The following is a 22,156-nucleotide window of genomic DNA, read 5'->3' as shown; positions in this document are numbered from 1 at the left end:
GGAGATAACATTATCCTAATAATAATAATAATAATATTATCCTAAGCCTTACATTATTACTACAAATAATTTTGCAAATACAAAGTTAGGCATACAATAAAAAATAAGCAGATACACAGGAAAACACCTACAGAAACAATAGACATTTGAAACAGATGCAGATAGGAGATCTAGTTACTGGATTTATCAGACATAGCCTTTAAAATAATTATACTTACTAGATTCAGGGAGATAAAAGGTAAGGTTGAGAATATTGGCAGATAACTTGATTTTTTAAAAAAACAAATGAAAATTCTAGAAATAAAATTTAATGGATGGATTTAACTGCAGATTAGACATAAGAGAGATAGAGTGACCTGGAAATAAATCAGAAGAGACCATTCAAAATAAAGTATGGAAAGACAAAAAGAAGTAAAATATAGGAGAGGGTGAGAGATACAGAGGATAGAGTGAAAAGGCCTAATATATTTTTAATTTTATTAGCATCTCAGAAGGAGAGGAGGGAGAGAATGGGAAGAAACAAATTTGCAGAGATGGTGGCTGAGAATTTTCCAAAATGATGAAAGACATTAATTTATAGATTTAAGAATTCCATCAAATACAACCAATATAAAGGAAAAGAAATCCACATCTAGACACATCAGTAGTAAAACTGCAAAAGACAAAGACAAAGAAGAAATCTTAAAAGTAGCCAAAGAAGAAAAAGAAAGGCTTGCCTTCAAAGGAGTCACTGTTAGATAGCTGACTTCTTAACAGCAGAAATGAAAGCCAGAGGTAATGGAATGGTACCTCCAATGTGTTGAAAGAAAATAACTGTCAACTTAGAATTCTATACTCAGCAAAAATATCCTTCCAAAATAAAGGTGAAATAAAGATGCTTCCAGACAAACGAATAGAGAACTTGTCACCAGTAGATCTGTACAAAAGGAAATACTAGAGAGTGTTCTTTGTGCAGAAAGAAGATTATCACAAGTGGAAAGTAAAAAAAAAAAAAGCAGGAAGGAATGAAGAGCAATGAAAATGGTAAATCTGTGAGCGAATCTAAATGAATATTAAATGTATAAAATAATTATAATAAACTCTTATAGAATTTAAAATACAGAAAAAACTAAAACATACGACAGTAGCATATACGTCTGGAGGGGGCAAGTGAACTTGAAATGTTCTAATGTTCCTTCATTGTCTGGGAAGAGGGTAAAAGTACCACTTGCATTCAACTTTGAATGAGAAGTCCTAGCCAGTACAGAAGGCAAGAAAAAGATACAGAGGATAAAAATATTAGAAAGAAAAACAATTGGCATGATCCATAGATTTTATACATAGAAAAATTTAAAGAACGTATATAGATAATTGGTTAGAATTCATAAGTGAGTTTTATAAGTTTACTAGATACAAGGTCAATATATATAAATGAATTGCATATCTATATGCCAGCCACAAATAGTTAGAAAATGAAACTTTAAGAGATGAAACTCAAAATGACTTTTAAAAATAAATCATGCAAGAGATAGCTTCAAGAAGGTGGAGGAGTAAGACGTAGAGATCACCTTCCTCCCCACAAATACATCAAAAATACATCTACAGGGCTTCCCTGGTGGCGCAGTGGTTGAGAATCCGCCTGCCAATGCAGGCGACAAGGGTTCGAGCCCTGGTCTGGGAAGATCCCACATGCCACGGAGCAACTGGGCCCGTGAGCCACAATTACCGAGCCTGCGTGTCTGGAGCCTGTGCTCCGCAACAAGAGAGGTCGCGATAGTGAGAGGCCCGCGCACCGCGATGAAGAGCGGCCCCCGCTTGCCGCAACTAGAGAAAGCCCTCGCACAGAAACGAAGACCCAACACAGCCATAAATAAATAAATAAATAAATTTAAAAAAAAAATACATCTACATGAGAAACAGCTCCTACAGAACACCTTCTGAATGCTGGCAGAAGACCTCAGACCGCCCAAAAGGCAAAAAACTCCCCACGTACATGGGTAGGGCAAAAGAGAAAAGAAAAAACAGAGACAAAAGAGTAGGGATGGGGCCTGCACCTCTGGGAGGGAGCTGTGAAGGAGGAAAAGTTTCCACACACAGGGAAGCCCCTTCACTGGCGGAGACAGCGGGTGAGCAGGGGGGAAGCTTCGGAGCCACGGAGGAGAGCGCAGCAACAGGGGTGCACAGGGCAAAGCGGAGAGATTCCCACACAGAGGATCACTGATGACCAGCACTCACCAGCCTGAGAGGCTTTGCTCACCCACCTGAGTGGATGGGGTCTGGGAGCTGAGGCTCAGGCTTCGGAGGTCAGATCCCAGGGAGAGGACTGGGGTTCGCTGCATGAACACAGCCTGAAGGGGGCTAGTGCACCACAGCTAGCTGGAGGGAGTCCGGGAAAAAGTCTGGAACTTCCTAAGAGGCAAGAGACCATTGTTTGGGGTGCGCGAGGAGAGGGAATTCAGAGCACCGCCTAAACAAGCTCCAGGGACGGGTGCGAGTCGTGGCTATCAGTGCGGACCCCAGAGATGGGCATGAAATGCTAAGGCGGCTGCTGCAGCCACCAAGAAGCCTGTGTGCAAGCACAGGTCACTATCCACACCTCCCCTCCTGGGAGCCTGTGCAGCCCGCCACTGCCAGCCCGCCACTGCCAGGGTCCCGTGATCCAGGGACAACTTCCCAGGGAGAACACACGTCGTGCCTCAGGCTGTTGCAATGTCATGCTGGCCTCTGCCACCGCAGGCTCGCCCCGCGTTCAGTACCCCTCCCTCCCCCGGCCTGAGTGAGCCAGAACCCCCTAATCAGCTGCTACTTTAACCCCATCCTATCTGGGCGGGGAACAGATGCCCTAAGGTGACCTACATGGAGGTGGGGCCAAATCCAAAGCGGAACCCCAGGAGCTGTGCGAACAAAGAAGAGAAGGGAAATCTCTCCATGCAGCCTCAGGAGCAGAGGATTAAATCTCCACAATCAACTTGATGTACCCTGAATCTGTGGAATACTTGAATAGACAACAAATCATCCCAAAATTGAGGCAGTGGACTTTGGGAGCAACTGTAGACTTGGAGTTTGCTATCTGCATCTAATTTGTTTCTGGTTTTATGTTTATCTTAGTTTAGTATTTAGAGCTTATTATCATTGGTAGATTTGTTTATTGATTTGCTTGCTCTCTTCCTTTTTTTTTTTTAAAATATATATATTTTTTTCCTTTTTCTCCTTTTGTGAGTGTGTGTGTGTGTATGCTTCTTTGTGTGATTTTGTCTGTATAGCTTTGCTTTTACCATTTGTCCTAGGGTTCTGTCTGTCCATTTTTTTGTGGGTTTTTTTTTTGTTTTTTTCTTTTTGTTTTTTTTTTAATTAATTAATTTATTTATTATTTATTTTTGGCTGCGTTGGGTCTTCCTTGTTGCACACGGGCTTTCTCTAGTTGCGGCGGGCGGGGGCTACTCTTCGTTGCGGTGCGCGGGCTTCTCATTGCGGTGGTTTCTCTTGTTGCGGAGCACGGGCTCCAGGCGTGCGGGCTTCAGTAGTTGTGGCGCACAGGCTCAGTTGGTCCGCGGCATGTGGGATCTTCCCGGACCAGGGCTCGAACCTGTGTCCCCTGCCTTGGCAGGCGGATTCTTAACCACTGTGCCACCAGGGAAGCCCTGTTTTCTTTTTTAGTATAGTTTTTAGTGCTTGTTTTCATTGGTGGATTTGTTTTTAGGTTTGGTTGCTCTCTTCTTTCTCACTTTCTTTTTTTTAATTGCTTTTTTATTTTTAATAATATATTTTTTATTTTAATAACTTTTTAATTTAATTTTAATTTAATTTTATTTTATTTTTATTTTAGTTTAGTTTAGTTTTCTTTCTTTCTTTCTTTCTTTTTCTCCCTTTTCCTCTGAGCCATGTGGCTGACAGGGTCTTACTGCTCCGGCCGGGTGTCAGGCCTGAGCCTCTGAGGTGGGAGAGCCGAGTTCAGGACATTGGTCCACCAGAGACGTCCCGGCCCCACATAATATCAAATGGCGAAAGCTCTCTCAGAGATCTCCATTTCAACATGAAGACCCAGCTCCACACAACGACCAGCAAGCTACAGTGCTGGGCACCCTATGCCAAACAACTAGCAAGACAGGAACACAACCCCATCCATTAGCAGAGAGGCTGCCTAAAATCATAATAAGTTCACAGACACCCCAAAACACACCACCAGACATGGTCCTGCCCACCAGAAAGACAAGATCTAGCCTCACCCACCAGAACACAGGCACCAGTCCCCTCCACCAGGAAGCCTACACAGCCCACTGAACCAGTCTTAGCCACTGGGGGCAGACACCAAAAACAACGGGAACTATGAACCTGCAGCCTGCAAAAAGGAGACCCCCAAACACAGTAAGTTAAGCAAAATGAGAACACAGAGAAATACACAGCAGATGAAGGAGCAAGGTAAAAACCCACCAGACCAAACAAATGAAGAGGAAATAGGCAGTCTACCTGAAAAAGAATTCAGAGTAATGATAGTAAAGATGATCCAAAATCTTGGAAATAGAATGGAGAAAATACAAGAAACATTTAACAAGGACCTAGAAGAACTAAAGAGCAAACAATGATGAACAACACAATAAATGAAATCTAAAATTCTCTAGAAGGAATCAATAGCAGAATAACTGAGGCAGAATAACAGATAAGTGATCTGGAAGATAAAATAGTGGAAATAACTACCACAGAGCAGAATACAGAAAAAAGAATGAAAAAAATTGAGGACAGTCTCAGAGACATCTGAGACAACATTAAACACACCAACATTCGAACTATAGGGGTCCCAGAAGAAGAAGAGAAAAAAAAAGGGACTGAGAAAATATTTGAAGAGATTATAGTTGAAAACTTCCCTAATATGGGAAAGGAAATAGGCAATCAAGTCCAGGAAACGCAGAGAGTCCCATACAGGATAAATCCAAGGAGAAACATGCCAAAACACATATTAATCAAACTATCAAAAATTAAATACAAAGAAAAAATATTAAAAGCAGCAAGGGAAAAACAACAAATAACATACAAGGGAATCCCCATAAGGTAAACAGCTGATCTTTCAGCAGAAACTCTGCAAGCCAGAAGGGAGTGACAGGACATATTTAAAGTGATGAAAGGGAAAAACCTACAACCAAGATTACTCTACCCAGCAAGGATGTCATTCAGATTTGACAGAGAAATTAAAACCTTTACACACAAGCAAAAGCTAAGCGAATTCAGCACCACCAAACCAGATTTACAACAAATGCTAAAGGAACTTCTCTAGGCAGGAAACACAAGAGAAGGAAAAGACCTACAATAACAAACCCAAAACTATTAAGAAAATGGTAATACGAACACACATATCGATAACTACCTTAAATGTAAATGGATTAAATGCTACAACGAAAAGACATAGACTGGCTGAATGGATACAAAAACAATACCCATATATATGCTGTCTAAAGAGACCCACTTCAGACCTAGGGACACATACAGACTAAAAGTGAGGGGATGGAAAAAGATATTCCATGCAAATGGAAATCAGAAGAAAGCTGAAGTAGCAATTCTCATATCAGACAAAATAGACTAAAATAAAGACTATTACAGGGACAAAGAAGGACACTACATAATGGTCAAGGGATCAATCCAAGAAGAAGATATAACAATTGTAAATATTTATGCATCCAGCATAGGAGCACCTCAATACATAAGGCGAATGCTAACAGCCATAAAAGGGGAAATCAACAGTAACACAATCACAGTAGGGGACTTTAACACCGCACTTTCACCAATGGACAGATCATCCAAAATGAAAATAAATAAACACAAGCTTTAAATGATACATTAAACAAGATGGACTTAATTGATATTTATAGGACATTCCATCCAAAAACAACAGAATATACTTTCTTCTCAAGTGCTCATGGAACATTCTCCAGGATAGATCATACCTTTGGTCACAAATCAAGCCTTTGTCAATTTAAGAAAATTGAAAACATATCAATATTTTTTCCAACTAAAATGCTATGAGACTAGATATCAATAACAGGAAAAAATCTGTGAAAAATACAAACACATGGAGGCTAAACAGTACACTACTAAATAACTAAGAGATCACTAAAGAAATCAAAGAGGAAATTAAAAAATACCTAGAAACAAATGACAATGAAAACACGATGAGCCAAAACCTATGGGATGCAGCTAAAGTAGTTCTAAGAGGGAAGTTTATAGCAATACAATCTTACCTCAAGAAACAAGAAACATATCAAATAAACAACCTAACCTTATACCTAAAGCAATTAGAGAAAGAAGAACAAAAAGACCCCAAAGTTAGCAGAAGGAAAGAAGCCATAAAGATCAGATCAGAAATAAATGAAAAAGAAATGAAGGAAACAAAAGCTAAGATCAATAAAACTAAAAGCTGGTTCTTTGAGAAAATAAACAAAATTGATAAACCATTAGCCAGACTCATCAAGAAAAAAAGGGAGAAGACTCAAATCAATAGAATTAGAAATGAAAAAGGAGAAGTAACAACTGACACTGCAGAAATACAAAGGATCATGAGAGATTACTACAAGCAACTGTATGCCAATAAAATGGACACCCTGGAAGAAATGGACAAATTCTTAGAAATGCACAACCTTCCGAGACTGAACCAGGAAAAATAGAAAATATAAACAGACCAATTACAAGCACTGAAATTGAAATTGTGATTAAAAATCTTCCAACAAACAAAAGCCCAGGACCAGATGGCTTCACAGGCGAATTCTATCAAACATTTAAAGAGCTAACACCTATCCTTCTCAAACTCTTCCAAAATATAGCAGAGGGAGGAACACTCCCAAACTCCCTCTACAAGGCCACCATCAACCTCATACCAAAACCAGACAAACGTATACAAAAAATGAAAACTACAGACCAATATCACTGATGAACATAGATGCAAAAATCCTCAAGAAAATACTAGCAAACAGAATCCAACAGCACATTAAAAGGATCATACACCATGACCCAGTGGGTTTATCCCAGGAATGCAAGGATTCTTCAATATACGCAAATCAATCAATGTGATAAACCATATTAACAAACTGAAGGAGAAAAACCATATGATCATCTCAATAGATGCGGAAGAAGCTTTTGACAAAATTCAACACCCATTTATGATAAAAAGTCTCCAGAACGTAGGCATAGAGGGAACTTATGTCAACATAATAAAGGCCATATGTGACAAACCCACAGTCAACATCGTTCTCAATGGTGAAAAACTGAAACCATTTCCACTAAGATCAGGAACAAGACAAGGTTGCCCACTCTCACCACTATTATTCAACATAGCTTTGGACGTTTTAGCCACAGCAGTCAGAGAAGAAAAAGAAATAAAAGGAATACAACTTGGAAAAGAAGAAGTAAAGCTGTCACTGTTTGCAGATGACATGATACTATACATAGAGAATCCTACAGCTGCTACCAGAAAACTACTAGAGCTAATCAATGAATTTGGTAAAGTAGCAGGATATAAAATTAATGCACAGAAATCTCTTGCATTCCTATACACGAATGATGAAAAATCTGAAAGAGAAATTAAGGAAACACTCCCATTACCATTGCAACAAAAAGAATAAAATACCTAGGAATAACCTACCTAAGGAGGCAAAAGACCTATATGCAGAAAACTATAAGACACTGATGAAAGAAATTAAAGATGATACAAACAGATGGAGAGATATACCATGTTCTTGAATTGGAAGAATCAACGCTGTGAAAATGACTATACTACCCAAAGCAATCTACACATCCAATGCAATCCCTATCCAACTACCAATGGCATTTTTCACAGAACTAGAACAAAAAATTTCACAATTTGTATGGAAACACAAAAGACCCCGAATAGCCAAAGCAATCTTGAGAAAGAAAAACAGAGCTGGAGGAATCAGGCTCCCTCACTTCAGACTATACTACAAAGCTACAGTAATCAAGACAGTATGGTACTGGCACAAAAACAGAAATATAGATCAATGGAACAGGATAGAGAGCCCAGAGATAAACCCACACACATATGGTCACCTTATCTTTGATAAAGGAGGGAAGAATATACAATGGAGAGAAAACAGCCTCTTCAGTAAGTGGTGCTGGGAAAACTGGACAGCTACATGTAAAAGAATGAAATTAGAACACTCCCTAACACCATACACAAAAATAAACTCAAAATGGATTAAAGACCTAAATGTAAGGCCAGACACTATAAAACTCTTAGAGGAAAAGATAGGCAGAACACTCTATGACATACATCACAGCTAGATCCTTTTTGACCCCCCTCTTAGAGAAATGGAAATAAAAACAAAAATAAACAAATGGGACCTAATGAAACTTAAAAGCTTTTGCACAGCAAAGGAAACCATTAACAAGATGAAAAGACAACCCTCAGAATGGGAGAAAATATTTGCAAATGAAGCAACTGACAAAGGATTAATCTCCAAAATTTACAAGCAGCTCATGCAGCTCAGTATCAAAAAAACAAACAACCCAATCCAAAAATGGGCAGAAGACCTAAATAGACATTTCTCCAAAGAAGATATACAGATTGCCAACAAACACATGAAAGGATGCTCAACATCGCTAATCATTAGAGAAATGCAAATGAAAACTACAATGAGGTGTCACCTCACACCAGTGAGAATGGCCATCATCAAAAAATCTACAAACAATAAATGCTGGTGGGAATGTAAATTGATACAGCCACTATGGAGAACAGTATGGAGGTTCCTTAAAGAACTGAAAATAGAACTACCATATGACCCAGCAATCGCACTACTGGGCATATACCCTGAGAAAACCACAATTCAAGAAGAGTCATGTACCACAATGTTCATTGCAGCTCTATTTACAATAGCCAGGACATGGAAGTAACCTAAGTGTCCATCAACAGATGAATGGATAAAGAAGATGTGGCACATATATACAATGGACTATTACTCAGCCATGAAAAGAAACAAAACTGAGTTATTTGTAGTGAGGTGGATGGACCTAGAGACTGTCATACAGAGTGAAGTAAGTCAGAAAGAGAAAAATGCTGTATGATAACACATATATATGGAATCTAAAAAAAAAATGGTTCTGAAGAACTTAGTGGCAGGACAGGAATAAAGACGCAGATGTAGAGAATGGACTTGAGGACACGGGGAAGGGGAAGCTGGGACGAAGTGAGAGAGTGTCATAGACATATGTACACTACCAAATGTAAAATAGCTAGTGGGAAGCAGCCGCATAGCACAAGGAGATCAGCTCAGTGCTTTGTGTCCACCTAGAGGGGAGGAATAGGGAGGGTGGGAGGGAGACGTAAGAGGGAGGAGATATGGGGATATATGTTTATGTATAGCTGATTCACTTTGTTATAAAGCAGAAACTAACACACTGTTGTAAAGCAACTACACTCCAATAAAGATGTTCAAAAAATAAATAACCAAATAAATAAATAAATCATGCAAAAGATGTACAAGACCTCTATGTAGAGAAACATAAAATTATAGGAGAGTTAATAAATGTAATGATATAGCATATTCATGGACTAGAAAAGTAAATAGTGCAAAAATGTCGGTTTTATCCACATTGATCTATTAGATTCAGTGCAGTCCCAGTCAGAATCCCAACAGATTTGGAGTTGGGGGAAGAGATTTTAATAAACTGATTCTAAAATGTATATGGAAATACAGAGGACTAAGTAAAGCAATAAACACTTGAAGAAAAACTAGGTAAGAGGATTTACTTTATCAGATATGAAGACTGCAGCTTTAGTTACAGTACTGCAGTGTAAGACAGTGACACAGGGATGGACAAATAGTCCAGTGGAATAAAAGAGAGAAGTAGAAATAGACCTAGTATAAATGAACTTTTGATTTTAAAAAACTGGCGCTGCAGGGAAAGAGTTTTTTGATAAATGGTGCTAGGACAATTGAATATCCATATAGAAAAAAGAAATGACCCCATCCTTACACTATAAACAAAAATTAATTCCAGACAGATTGTTGATCTAAATATAAAAGGTAACACGATGAAGCTCCTGGCAGATAATAATATAGAAGAATATCTTAATTACTGTGGAAGAGGGAATGACTTTTTACGCAGAATGAAAAGTGCTAACCATAAAGAATAGGAATGATAAATTAGGCTATATTAACATTAAGGACATCTATTTATTAAAGAGCACCATGAAGAGGGAGAGTGGGCTGGGAGGAGATGTTTCCAGTATGTATATCCAACAAAGGATCCATATCCATAATATATTAACAAATCCTACAAATCAGTAAGAAAAAGACACACAATCCAGTAGGAAAAAAATGGCAAGAGGTTTGTACAGGCACTTCTAAAAGAGGATATGCAAATGGCCAATAATATAAAAGAGGATGTGAAAAGGCCTCAGCTTCATGAGTGATCAGGAAAATGCTGTATCTCTTCAAGAGAAATAAAAACGTGTCCACACAAAAATTTGTACACAAGTGTTCATAGCAAGATTATTCATAATAGCCAAAAAGTGGAAAAAACCCAAATGTCTATCAATTGACAAATAGATAAATAAAATGTAGCACAGTGGTCCCCAACCTTTTTGGCACCAGGGACCGATTTCGTGGAAGACGATTTTTCCCCGGGGGAGGGGATGGCGGGGGATGGTTCAGGCGGTAATGCGAGTGATGGGGAGCGGCAGATGAAGCTTCGCTGGCTCGCCCACTGCTCACATCCTGCTGTGCGGTCCAGTTCCTAACAGGCCGTGGACCGCTATCGGTCTGCAGCCGGGAGGTTGGGGACCCCTGATGTAGCATATCCTTTTAATGGAGTATTATTTGTCAATAAAAAGAAATAATGTACTGATACATGCTACAAATAGATGAGCCTTGAAAGAAGCCAGACACAAAAGGCTTTTTTATGATTCCACTTATGAAATATCCAGAAGAGGCAAATCTATAGAGACAGAAAATAGGCTAGTAGTTAACTTAGAACTGGAAGTATGGAGGGAAATAGGAAGTGATGTTAAAGGGTATGGGGTTTCTTTGGGGGATGATGAAAATATTCTAAAAATTATTGTAGTAATGGTTGTACAATTCTGTGACTATGCTAAAAAGCATTGACTATTATACTTTAAATGGGTAAATTTTATGGTATCTCAAGTAAAGTTGTTTTTACAATATGAGGTAGTAAAATAAATAATATAAATTAGGAGTTTGGGATTAACATATACAAACTATATAAAATAGATAACCAACAAGGACCTATAGTATAGCACAGGGAACTATACTCAATATTTTGAAATAACCTATAAGGGAACAGAATCTGAGGTAGTATTTCTGCCTAACTCGTTTTTTAACTGACAATACCAAGTACTGGCAAGGAGGTGAAGTGATGGCAACTCATGTCCTGCTTATGGGAGTATAACTGGTACAACCGTTTTGATGTCACTCCTTAAATTTGAACACAAGCATACCCTGTGGTCCAGAATTTCCATCCATAGGTTTATACCCAACAGAAGATAAGTCCAGAGATGATCTTGACAGCATTATTTACAACAGCTAAAACCTAGAAACAACCCACAAATCTATCAGTAGTACAACAGATAAATAAATTGTGACGTAGCCACACAATAGAATATAACATATCAATGGGAATGAACAGACTACAGCTACATGCAAAAGGTGAATATCACAAACATGATACTGAGTGAAAGTAGCCATACACAATGCATACTATCTGACTCCATTTTTATAAAATTCAAAAAACAGGTAAAACTCAGCTGTAGAGCTCAGGGGAATGCATGCTTAAGTAAGAAAGCTGTAAAGAGAGCAGGAAAACAGTTACCATAAAAGTCAAGATAGTGATGACTTTGGTGGGGAAGGAGGGGTTAGTAATTGGAAAGGGGCAGGAAGGGGGCTTGTGAGTTACTGGTGGTATTCTATTTTCTCTGGTGATGATTAACATTTATTACATGATGATGATTCTTTATGACGTACATTTTTTGTGTGTGTACTCTTCTGTGTGTGTTTTGCAATAAAAAATGTTTAAGAAATAAATATGTAATATAGCACATGTCAGTAGTATATCTTTATATGTGCTCATGTGTACTGAATCTAATCAATAGTAAATGCTTATTTTGTGAAGATAGTGTGCTAAGGAGTATAATTTAATTTCTTCTTTATTTTTGTAGGAATATGTTTATCCAGAAGCCAGAGACAGACAATACTTATTATTTTTCCATAAAGGAGCCAAAAAGTCACGTTTTGACCTAGAGAAATACAATCAACTCAAAGATGCAATTGCTCAGGTAAGTTTTACAAAAATTAAAATAAATCCCAGCCCCATCTTGTATGGCATTATCATCATCATCATCATCTACAATCAAGTACTTAGATGGGTAAACTCTGAAAGAATGGTCCAATCCTCTTCTTCCTATGTAAATTATTCCTCAATTGATAAAAATGACTATTTTAGCATGGTCACCGCTCCAGAAAGCTTCATAACACAAGCAGGTGAAAAGATAATGGGTCCTATCTATCCTTTTATCACTAGCATATTGAAATTTTTAAACCTATTTTTATATTTTTCATTTTGTTTCTTTAGAGAGGTCTGTTTTTACTTTTCTCTCTTTTTTTAATCTTTCTGCAATTGACCCAAAGATCTCTCACCTAAGATGTGTGGTAGCAATGGAGCCAAATTAAATCCAGGTCAGAGAGAGACTACTAGAAATGTTTGCTAGGTGCAGGTCAGAGATTATTGAGCCAGAAATGCTTTTTTAAAAGACTAATATCTTATTTTTCATAACAGCTACCTCTTTCACATTTCTGATCGTGCCTCCCCCTCACTCTGATATCTTTGATTTTGGTGAAGAAATCCTCATTCCTTTTCTCTGCAGTCTTTCATGACTTTAGAGATTTTTTTAAAACCTCTGGAAGCCCTTCCATTCTCTTTAATGTTTAATTACTCTTCTCTGGACCTTCTCCGCCTTCTCTGTCCCTTTTTGGTGATGGGGTTGTGCTTTGAATAGGCTTACTTCATCTCCCTGCCTTGGCCTAAGTGAATTCTTACCTTCTGTTGCTCTGTGTGGTGGTTCTCAACTGGAGGGAATGCGTCAGAATCATCTCTGGAGCTATTAAAAATACAGGTGCTTCAGCCCCGCCCTAAACCTATTAATCCAACTCCTCAGGGGTGAGGCCCAAGCACGTGTGAGTTTTGAAAGTGCTGCAGTTGACTGCACATCCCTGTTTTAAAAATTACTGATTAGTGAAAAACTTAAACAACTACTAGACAAATAACTAAAGTCTTGAGGAGCATAAATTTGAATTCTGGCTCCAGGCAAAAAGTTTGTAAAAGGGCTTCTCTCTGGAGAAATGCCATCAAGGTGCATCAGATGCTCCCACATTCTTGAGCCCCTGAGTCCTGCCCTGTTGATTGCACAGTCTTTTCTGGAGGCTCTGTTGATAGCTGAAACTGCCAGGACAGACTTCTGTTTCTGTCCGCTTTGTTGTCCTGTGCCTTTAACATTCTTTGCCTCTGAGGCACTCTTACTTTGAGAGTGATTGAGATGATTTCTCTGACTCATAGTGATGGAGGGAAGACAATTTCCTCTTCTCAGGAGACAGTAATATCATTGAAAGCTTGACTAGCCAGTTTTCTCACCTTTTGTTTCTATTTTAGGCAGAAATGGACCTTAAGAGACTGAGAGACCCACTACAAGTACATCTGCCCCTCCGACAGATTGGTGAGGAAGATTGATCTGCAGAGAGCCTCTGAATCCCAGCAGAAAGAACACCTGTTTATAACTATGGCCTTTTTAATTAAAGCATTGCAGGTGGAAGCTGGGAGCCATGTCGGGGTAGAGGGTTTTTACCTTTAATTAAAAAACAAAAACAAAAGGATCTTAGGGAAGAAAGGAATGTTAAAATCTGACCATCAGGCTTTGTGGAATATAAGCTCAAAGGGCTTAGTGAATATTGTCTTAATCAAGAATCTCAGTTTCTGGATGAAAATAATGCATTATTATTATAGTTGAGAGAAAATGATGCTAGGGGTGTTGTTTCTTGCATCTTCTTTTCAGGGTCAGCAAAATAGTAACACACCAGCACCCCACTCAGCTCTAAATTTTTTTTTAATTTAACTTTTCTTATTTTTGACATAGCAGTAAGTAAATATACCAGAAAAGCAAACCCTCGAGATATGTGGGTGGCAAACAGAGTCTGAGCCCATGTCATTAGCATTTATTTTAGATTGGACCCAGTCTCTGCAAAGTTACCAGGAATCTCTCCCGTTTGTGTCCCATTTCTGACCACCCACACCTGTTGGTACACTAATTTTATCCATATGATAATTGGAAGCAACTTATGACTTTGATAATTGACACTTTGGATTATCCCTTCATACCTTCTTAAATGTCTCAATATTCCAGTTCTCTGGATCACTGTCTAGAAATAATTGGCAACACTGCATGAGGTTTTTTTGTTTTGTTTTGTTTTTTACTAATTAATCTTTAAGAGGAGGACAGATTTCCCTCCTTTATTTAACTATCCCATTGATACTCCCCTCTCCCTCCACAGCTCAAGCCGGAGGCGGAGTATTCAGCTGTATTACCAAATCAGGAAGATGTAAGGTTTACAAATTGGCTAAAAATCATGGCTCTGTAGCCATTTCAGAACCAGAATAGTTTCACTGCTGTTAATCTGTTTGTGTGACAGCATTCCAGGCCACCCAGATGGCACTACCTTGTCTGGAGGCCTTGTTAATCTCGAAGGACACACACTCCCACACTGTTTGTGAGCCCTCCCACCTCCACCACTTCAGTAGTTGTAAATCAAGTGTGTGGATCTCAAAGGGTGCAATTTATCTTTGTACAAGAATACATTTCTATGGCTTCTTTCAGCCTACCCTCTTCACCCTATTTTTTCTTATCTTAAATTGAGAGAAAAAGGAGTTAATCTTATACTCTATCAAAATATTTTCTACCATATTTCCAGATGACATCACACTTGAAGAGTCAAAGGAATCTGTGTCTACTATCCTGTTTTTAACTACTGTGGGGGCAGGATGGAAAGGATGATGGGGCTTGCCACACAGCTGATTGATTGGCTTTTTTCTTTCACATGATTCATCCCTCTTCATTGTGGCAAGGGGTTTCTTTCTCTTTTTCTTCCTTCTTTGGGATCATTGTGTATGAAGAGAAACACTTTAAATGACAAACCCAGACTCCAGGTGCCTTGCAGAGGTTGAAGGCCAGCCAGGATTGCTGCTGCTGCTTCTGCCACCACCCCTTCCACTGGCATGATGGAATGAAAGGATGCATGTCTCCACTTCTCATCTCTCCTCCCACTTCCTTCCCCACCCGCCACCCCCAGTCGTTCAACCCCCTTCCCTCATTTATTTCTGTTAAGTTGTATGAATTATTTTTAAACCATTTATCCTGTTTGTACACAGGGTTTTTAAGAAGAAACAGCACAGTGCAATGAGCAAATCCTTTCAGGGTGTGTGGGAGGCAAGGGGAGGGAGGACATGGAGAAAAGTCCTTTAAACAAATAGCAAAATATTGAACATGTGTAAAATCCTGTATCATTTATGAAATATGTATAAAAAGCAATGTACCTTCTGGAACAATAAATACTTATTCAATTTTTGAACTATAGCATCTCATTCTTTAAAGCAAAACAACCAAGATCAGAAACAAAAACAAGCTTATTCTGATTCAAGGTGGAAAGATTTTTTACCTCTAAAATTAATTTTTATAAAAATACCATTTTGGGGGCTTCCCTGGTGGCACAGTGGTTAAGAATCCACCAGCCAATTCAGGGGACACGGGTTCGTGCCCCAGTCTGGGAAGATCTCACATTGCCATGGAGCAGCTAGGCCCGTGAGCCACAACTACTGAGCCTGTGCGTCTGGAGCCTGTGCTCCACAACGGGAGAGGCCACGACAGTGAGAGGCCCATGCACCACGATGAAGAGTGGACCCCGCTCGCCGCAACTGGAGAAAGCCCTTGCACAGAAACGAAGACCCAACACAGCCAAAATTAATTAATTAATTAATTAAAAATTTTTTTAAAATACCATTTTGAAATTAAGTTTTGTTCCTGGAGCCTATATTTTTAAAAGGCATTTCATGAATTCTTCCTGAACTTAAGATGGTCAGTATTTTCCTAGTTTTCCAGAGCCACTAGAGGTTCAGTGACCTCTGCAACCGTGATAGAGCCAAGGACAGCACTGACACTAATATCCTTATCTCCTGATTAACAGGAAATATCTCCATTATATCAGATCACCAGATTGCCCAGTGTGGTCTCCTGGACTCCAGAAACTTGTTCAAGGATGAACTAAGATCAAATACTCATTATTTTAAGAGTTTGTATCAAATTTATAATGATCACCAAATGGGAAAATATCACATGCCACCTAGACTATCAAAGTCATATCAAAAAGCATGTATTAAATGTCTGCATTAAGTGCAGTGTGAGATGTACTAAGAGCCTCCACAGCTACGGTCCTGCCTCCTGGCAGCTCACAGCAACCGAACACAAACACCCCTAAGATATGTAAGGTTTAAGAAGATAAGATTGAAAATATTAAGCCATTGTTTGCACTCAACAAATAATAACTACACTCATGCACCTATGGTCAACTAGTCTATGACAAAGGAGGCAAGAATATACAATGGAGAAAAGAGTCTCTTCAATAAGTGGTGCTGGGAAGACTGGACAGCTACATGTAAAAGAATGAAATTAGAACACTTCTTAACACCATACACAAAAATAAACTCAAAATGGATTAAAGACCTAAACGTAAGGCCGGATACTATAAAGCTCTTAAAGGAAAACAGGCAGAACACTCTCTGACATAAATCACAGCAATATCTTTTTTGATCCACCTACTAGAGTAACGAAAATAAATGAGACCTAATTAAGCTTAAAAGCTTTTGCACAGCAAAGGAAACTATAAACAAAATGAAAAGACAACCCACAGAATGGGAGAAAATATTTGCAAAGCAACTGACAAGGGATTAATCTCCAAAATATACGAACAGCTCACGCAGCTCAATGTCAAAAAAACAAACAATCCTATCAAAAAATGGGCAGATTTAAATAGGCATTTCTCCAAAGAAGACATACAGATGGCCAAAAAGCACATGAAAAATGCTCAACATCACTAATTATTAGAGAAATGCATATCAAAACTACAATGAGGTATCACCTCACACCAGTCAGAATGGCCATCATCCAAAAACCTACAAACAATAAATGCTGGAGAAGGTGTGGAGAAAAGGGAACCCTCCTACACTGTTGGTGGGAATGTAAATTGATACAACCATTATGGAGAACAAAACAGTATGGAGGTTCCTTAAAAACTAAATATAGAACTACCATATGATCCAGCAATCCTACTCCTAGGCATATATCTGGAGAAAACCATAATTCAAAAAGATACATGCACCCCAATGTTCACTGCAGCACTATTTACAATAGTGAAGATGTGGAAGCAACGTAAATGTCCATTGACAGAGGAATGGGTAAAGAAGATGTGGTACATACATACAGTGGAATATTACTCAGCCATAAAAAAGAATGAAATAATGCCATTTGCAGCAACATGGATGGACCTAGAGATTATCATCCTAAGTGAAGTAAGTCAGACAGAGAAAGACAAATATCATATAATATCACTTATATGTGGAATCTAATAAAAAAGTGATACATATGAACTTATTTACAAAACAGAAACAGACTCACATCCCGAAATCAAACTTATGGTTGCCAGAGGGGAAACAGGGGGGGAAGTGATAAATTAGGAGCTTGGGATTAACATATACACACTACTATATATAAAATAGATAACTAATAAGGACCTACTGTATAGCACAGGGAACTCTACTCAATATTCTGTAATAACATACATGGGAAAAGAATCTGAAAAAGAATGGATCTATGTATATGTATAACTTATTCACTTTGCTGTACACCTGAAACTAGCACAACATTCTAAGTCAACTATATTCCAATAAAAAAAATTTTTTTTTAAGGCAAATGATAACTACATATTCCACAACATCCTCTTAGGCTCTGGTGAATAACGGAGAGTGTTAAATCCATTAGTGAGCATAGGTAATGCAGTTTTGCTAAGGGATCATAGACTTTTAGAGCTGGAGAAAGTAAAAGGGTTCTCAGAGTATGGTTCCCGGAACAGCAACTTACCTCTCCAGAAATGCAAATTCTCCACTCCCTACTGAATCAAACTAGGAGTGGAACCAGCAATCTGTGTTCAACAAGTGCTCCTGGTGATTCTGATGCAAACCACTGACTTCATCAAACCGTGGCTTTAAAGAGAAGGAAACTGAGGCATAGAGAGGGCATCTGTGTCATAACTCATCAGTAAATTCTATGATCAAACAACCAGACTGAGTGAGGATTGGTGAGTATGGTGACTATGGTCAATGGAAAGGATAGAGATCATGTCACATGTACATACTATTGTATCTTGCTTGTGAGTGTGTAGTGGTAAGCACACAGTAGATGCTTACAAAAACAAATACAAATAGGTTGAATTTTTAAAATCTGTCTGGAAAGATTTCACAGAAATGTGGAACTTCTTAGATTTTGGAACTCAGTTTCACCAAAACTGTTAAGGGTTGTCGTTCATTTTTGTCACTGCCAACAACCTTTAGTTTGTTGCTCCCCAAATAAGTCCAAACTCCTTGTCTTCCAAAATGCACTATGTGGTTATTTCCTTAGGATAAATGTATAGGTTAATTTTAACAAGCCCTACTGAATATAAAATGACCCGCTTTATAAATATTCATTTATGTATGTTTTATAAATGCATCATCCACTGAGCAATCCTTCTGCCTTGAAACTGCCCTCAGCTCTTGTGATGACTACTTCTCTGTAAATCTCTGACTACTTCTCAGCCTATTTCGCAGCATCCTCTTCCTCTGCCCACATCTTTATATTAGGCTTCTCCAAGGTTCCATCTTGGACCCCATTTTCCATGAATGATCTCATCCATTCCCCTCCCCCAATTTCAGTTACCATTTATACGCTGGTAGCTCTCTCAAATTGTTATCCTAGCTCAGATTTCTCCTGAAGAGTGGTTAATCTATCTCCTAACTGATCTATTTCCCCCACTCCTGTCTGTGCATTAAATTCGTTCACTGTCACCAGAGTATTTTTGTTTTAATTTCTAATAGCACATACTTTAGAAAAGTAGGAAAATACGAACAAGAGTTAACATTAAATGTGAGAGGCCTCTGCTCCCCATGGGCCCTGCGCGACACCGGTGGCTGGCTCGCTCTCCCGTTGTGGCCCGCGGGAATTTTCGCAGGCGAGCGCACTTCCCCGCGCAGAGGAGCCCCAGGCGGGCAGGGAGGCTCCGAGTGAGCGTCGGTTGGTGGACGTGGTGCCTACGCATGGGGCCTGAGAAGCTCTGGGCGAGTGCGCAGTCGGCTCCTGGGGCGGTGCAGCGTGCATCTCAGGTCTCACACTTGTAAGTTTCGGCAAAGAATGCGGTGCTTCTTGAGGCACGCTGAGCCATGCTGTACAAAGCTTCAAATCTTGGCGCAAAACCCAGAGACCTTGCCAGAGCAAAGAAGAACAGAAGTACAAATGGACGACTGGTCAAAAGGGCCTAGATAACTGGTGGTTGTTATTGTTCTTCTATCCAGCTGTGAAAGAAACCTTCATTGCCTGTTATTTTATAATCAACCAGTATATTTTAACACCAGGACAGTGCTGCATTAGTCCAGACATAACCCATAGTTATCTTGAACAAGAGACCACTGGGAGAAATAAAAGTACACAGCCAGATGAGCAACTGCCTGTGAATTCTAAGGGAAGCATGCAACAGAAATCCAATGAATTAGTTAATGAAGCTACATATGAGGGCATAGAACTGCCAGAGCAGAAATCAAGGAATTTTCAAGTCATCAGTCCTCATCTAGGTGATGAGACAGCTCACTGCACCACAGAAAAATCCAACATTATGGAACATAGAAATAATGATTTGCATTACAAATGTATGATTCCTTGTCAAGTTACTTCAGACTTAAAGAGGAGACAATAGCATTGCTTCTAAAAGAATTGGACATTCTCAAAGCAAGCAATAAAAAACTTTAAGAAAAACTGACTAAAGAAGATAAAGAACAGAGAAAACTAAAGCTTAAACTGGAACTCCAAGAAAAAGCAACAGAAGCTCAAATTGCTGAAAAAACAGCAGCTCTGGTTGAAGAGGTGTATTTTGCAGAGGGAACGTGATGAAGCTATTATGTCTCGACAGCAGTTAGCCAATGAGGAGAGAGATGAAGCAATTGCACGAGCCAAGCATATGGAAATGTCTCTAAAACTGCTAGAAAATATTAACCCTGAAGAAAATGACATGACATTACAGGAATTACTGAACAGAATAAACAGTGCAGACACAGGGATAGCTACTCAGAAGAATGGAGCTATAATTGTGGATAGAATCTACAAGACCAAGGAATGTAAAAAGAGAATAACTGCAGAAGAAATGAATGCAGTGATTGAAGAACGGGATGCTGCTTTGTCTCAGGAGGAAGTTTTTCTCCCTTTGGAACTAATAAGACTTCTGGATTAGCAGAATCTCAGTTTGCAGAGATGGGAAGCAAAAATCTTAGTATTGGATCACTATGGGTAATAATGAATGAAGCCACTCCCATTTCAACCCCTTGATTCCTGGACCCGTGAATATTGGCTGTAGATGAAAAAGTACCACATACTGGATTCTGGTTTAGAGCATATACACTGTCATGGAGAACCTTGTCCTAGCCCCACCAGGTATTGCCACATATCTGGCACTATAATCAAGTCTTCAAAAATCCATTCCACTGTTTTATCAAGCTAGCTGTGTCAGGATGATGCGGAACTTGGTAAGATCAGTGTTCATAAGCATGAGCCCATTGCCACACTTCATGTGCTATGAAGTGAGTTCCTTGATCAGAACAATGCTGTGTGGAATCTCATGGTGATATGTAAGGCATTCTATAAGTCGATGGATGGCTGTTTTTGCACAAGCATTGCATTCAGGGAAGCAAGTCCATATCCAGGCAAAGTGTTTATTCCAGTAGGAACAGTAAAGAGCAGTTTTAGTAAGAAGGTAGGAGAATGAAAGTTTGTGATCCAAGAGCAGAGTTTCAGAGTTAAGGATTAAAGAGGACTAAGGACAAGATATGGTTAGGGTTATTGTTTGAAGGTATATTTTATTGGAATAAATGAGTCAAGAAATTGTGAGGCTAGAGTGCTGTATGGGTGATTTTTGCTTTTGTCTAGAATATTGGCAAGAAAAAAAATTTTTTAATGTGGGAAAGTAACCTTTGTTGTCAAATCACAGTGGTACAGATGAGAAGCAAGTCATCCAAATCAGTGCTTCTCAAACTGTCTGTGGTGAAAACCAGTTTAAAAAAACGTTGTTCCAATGTGTTATGGAACACTACTTTTATAACGTATAATAAAAATGACTTATCAAAAAAATTTAAAAATAAAAAGTAAATGTGAGGAGGATTAACCAAGATGGCGGAGTAGAAGGACGTGCACTCACTCCCTCTTGCGAGAGCTCCAGAATCACAACTGGCTGCTGGACAATCATTGACAGGAAGACCCTGGACTTCACCAAGGAGGATACCCCATGTCCAAGGACAGAGGAGAAGCCACAGTGAGACGGTAGGAGGGGCGCAATCAGAGTAAAATCAAATCCCATAACTGCTGGGTGGGTGACTCACAGACTGGCGAACACTTATACCACAGAAGTCCACCCACTGGAGTGAAGGTTCTGAGCCCCACGTCAGGCTTCCCAACCTGGGGGTCCGGCAACGGGAGGAGGAATTCCTAGAGAATCAGACTTTGAAGTCTAGTGGGAATTGATTGCAGGACTGTGACAGGACCGGGGGAAACAGAGACCCCACTCTTGGAGGGCACACACAAAGTAATGTGTGCATCGGGACCCAGGGGAAGGAGCAGTGACCCTGGGGGAGACTGAACCAGACGTACCTGCTGGTGTTGGGGGGTCTCCTGCCGAGGCAAGTGGTGGCTCTGTTTCACCGTGGGGATAAGGACACTGGCAGCAGAGGTCCTGGGAAGTTCTCCTTGGCGTGAGCCCTCCCAGAGTCTGCCATTAACCCCACCAAAGAGCACGGGTAGGCTCCAGTGTTGGGTTGCCTCAGGCAAAAC

General features: G+C 39.4%; 1 protein-coding gene and 1 pseudogene across 1 annotated transcript in view; both read left to right on the top strand.

The window, feature by feature from the left end:
- MCU (mitochondrial calcium uniporter) overlaps window positions 1–15,611 on the top strand; it is a 231,552-nt gene extending 215,941 nt beyond the window's left edge. The window contains exons 7-8 of the mRNA XM_007167696.2: window positions 12,155–12,271; window positions 13,642–15,611. Of these exons, the coding sequence (XP_007167758.1) occupies window positions 12,155–12,271; window positions 13,642–13,719 (195 nt within the window). The 3' untranslated portion in view covers window positions 13,720–15,611. The remainder of the gene's footprint in view (window positions 1–12,154; window positions 12,272–13,641) is intronic.
- A 3,622-nt stretch (window positions 15,612–19,233) lies between these two features.
- LOC103016081 (mirror-image polydactyly gene 1 protein-like) lies at window positions 19,234–20,567 on the top strand (annotated as a pseudogene).
- The last annotated feature ends 1,589 nt before the right edge of the window (window positions 20,568–22,156 follow it).

Source organism: Balaenoptera acutorostrata, chromosome 16 (genome assembly GCF_949987535.1).
Source record: "Balaenoptera acutorostrata chromosome 16, mBalAcu1.1, whole genome shotgun sequence".
Lineage (NCBI taxonomy): Eukaryota > Metazoa > Chordata > Mammalia > Artiodactyla > Balaenopteridae > Balaenoptera > Balaenoptera acutorostrata.
The sequence above is the reverse complement of the archived record's forward strand: the minus strand, read 5'-3'. Positions and strand labels throughout refer to the sequence as shown.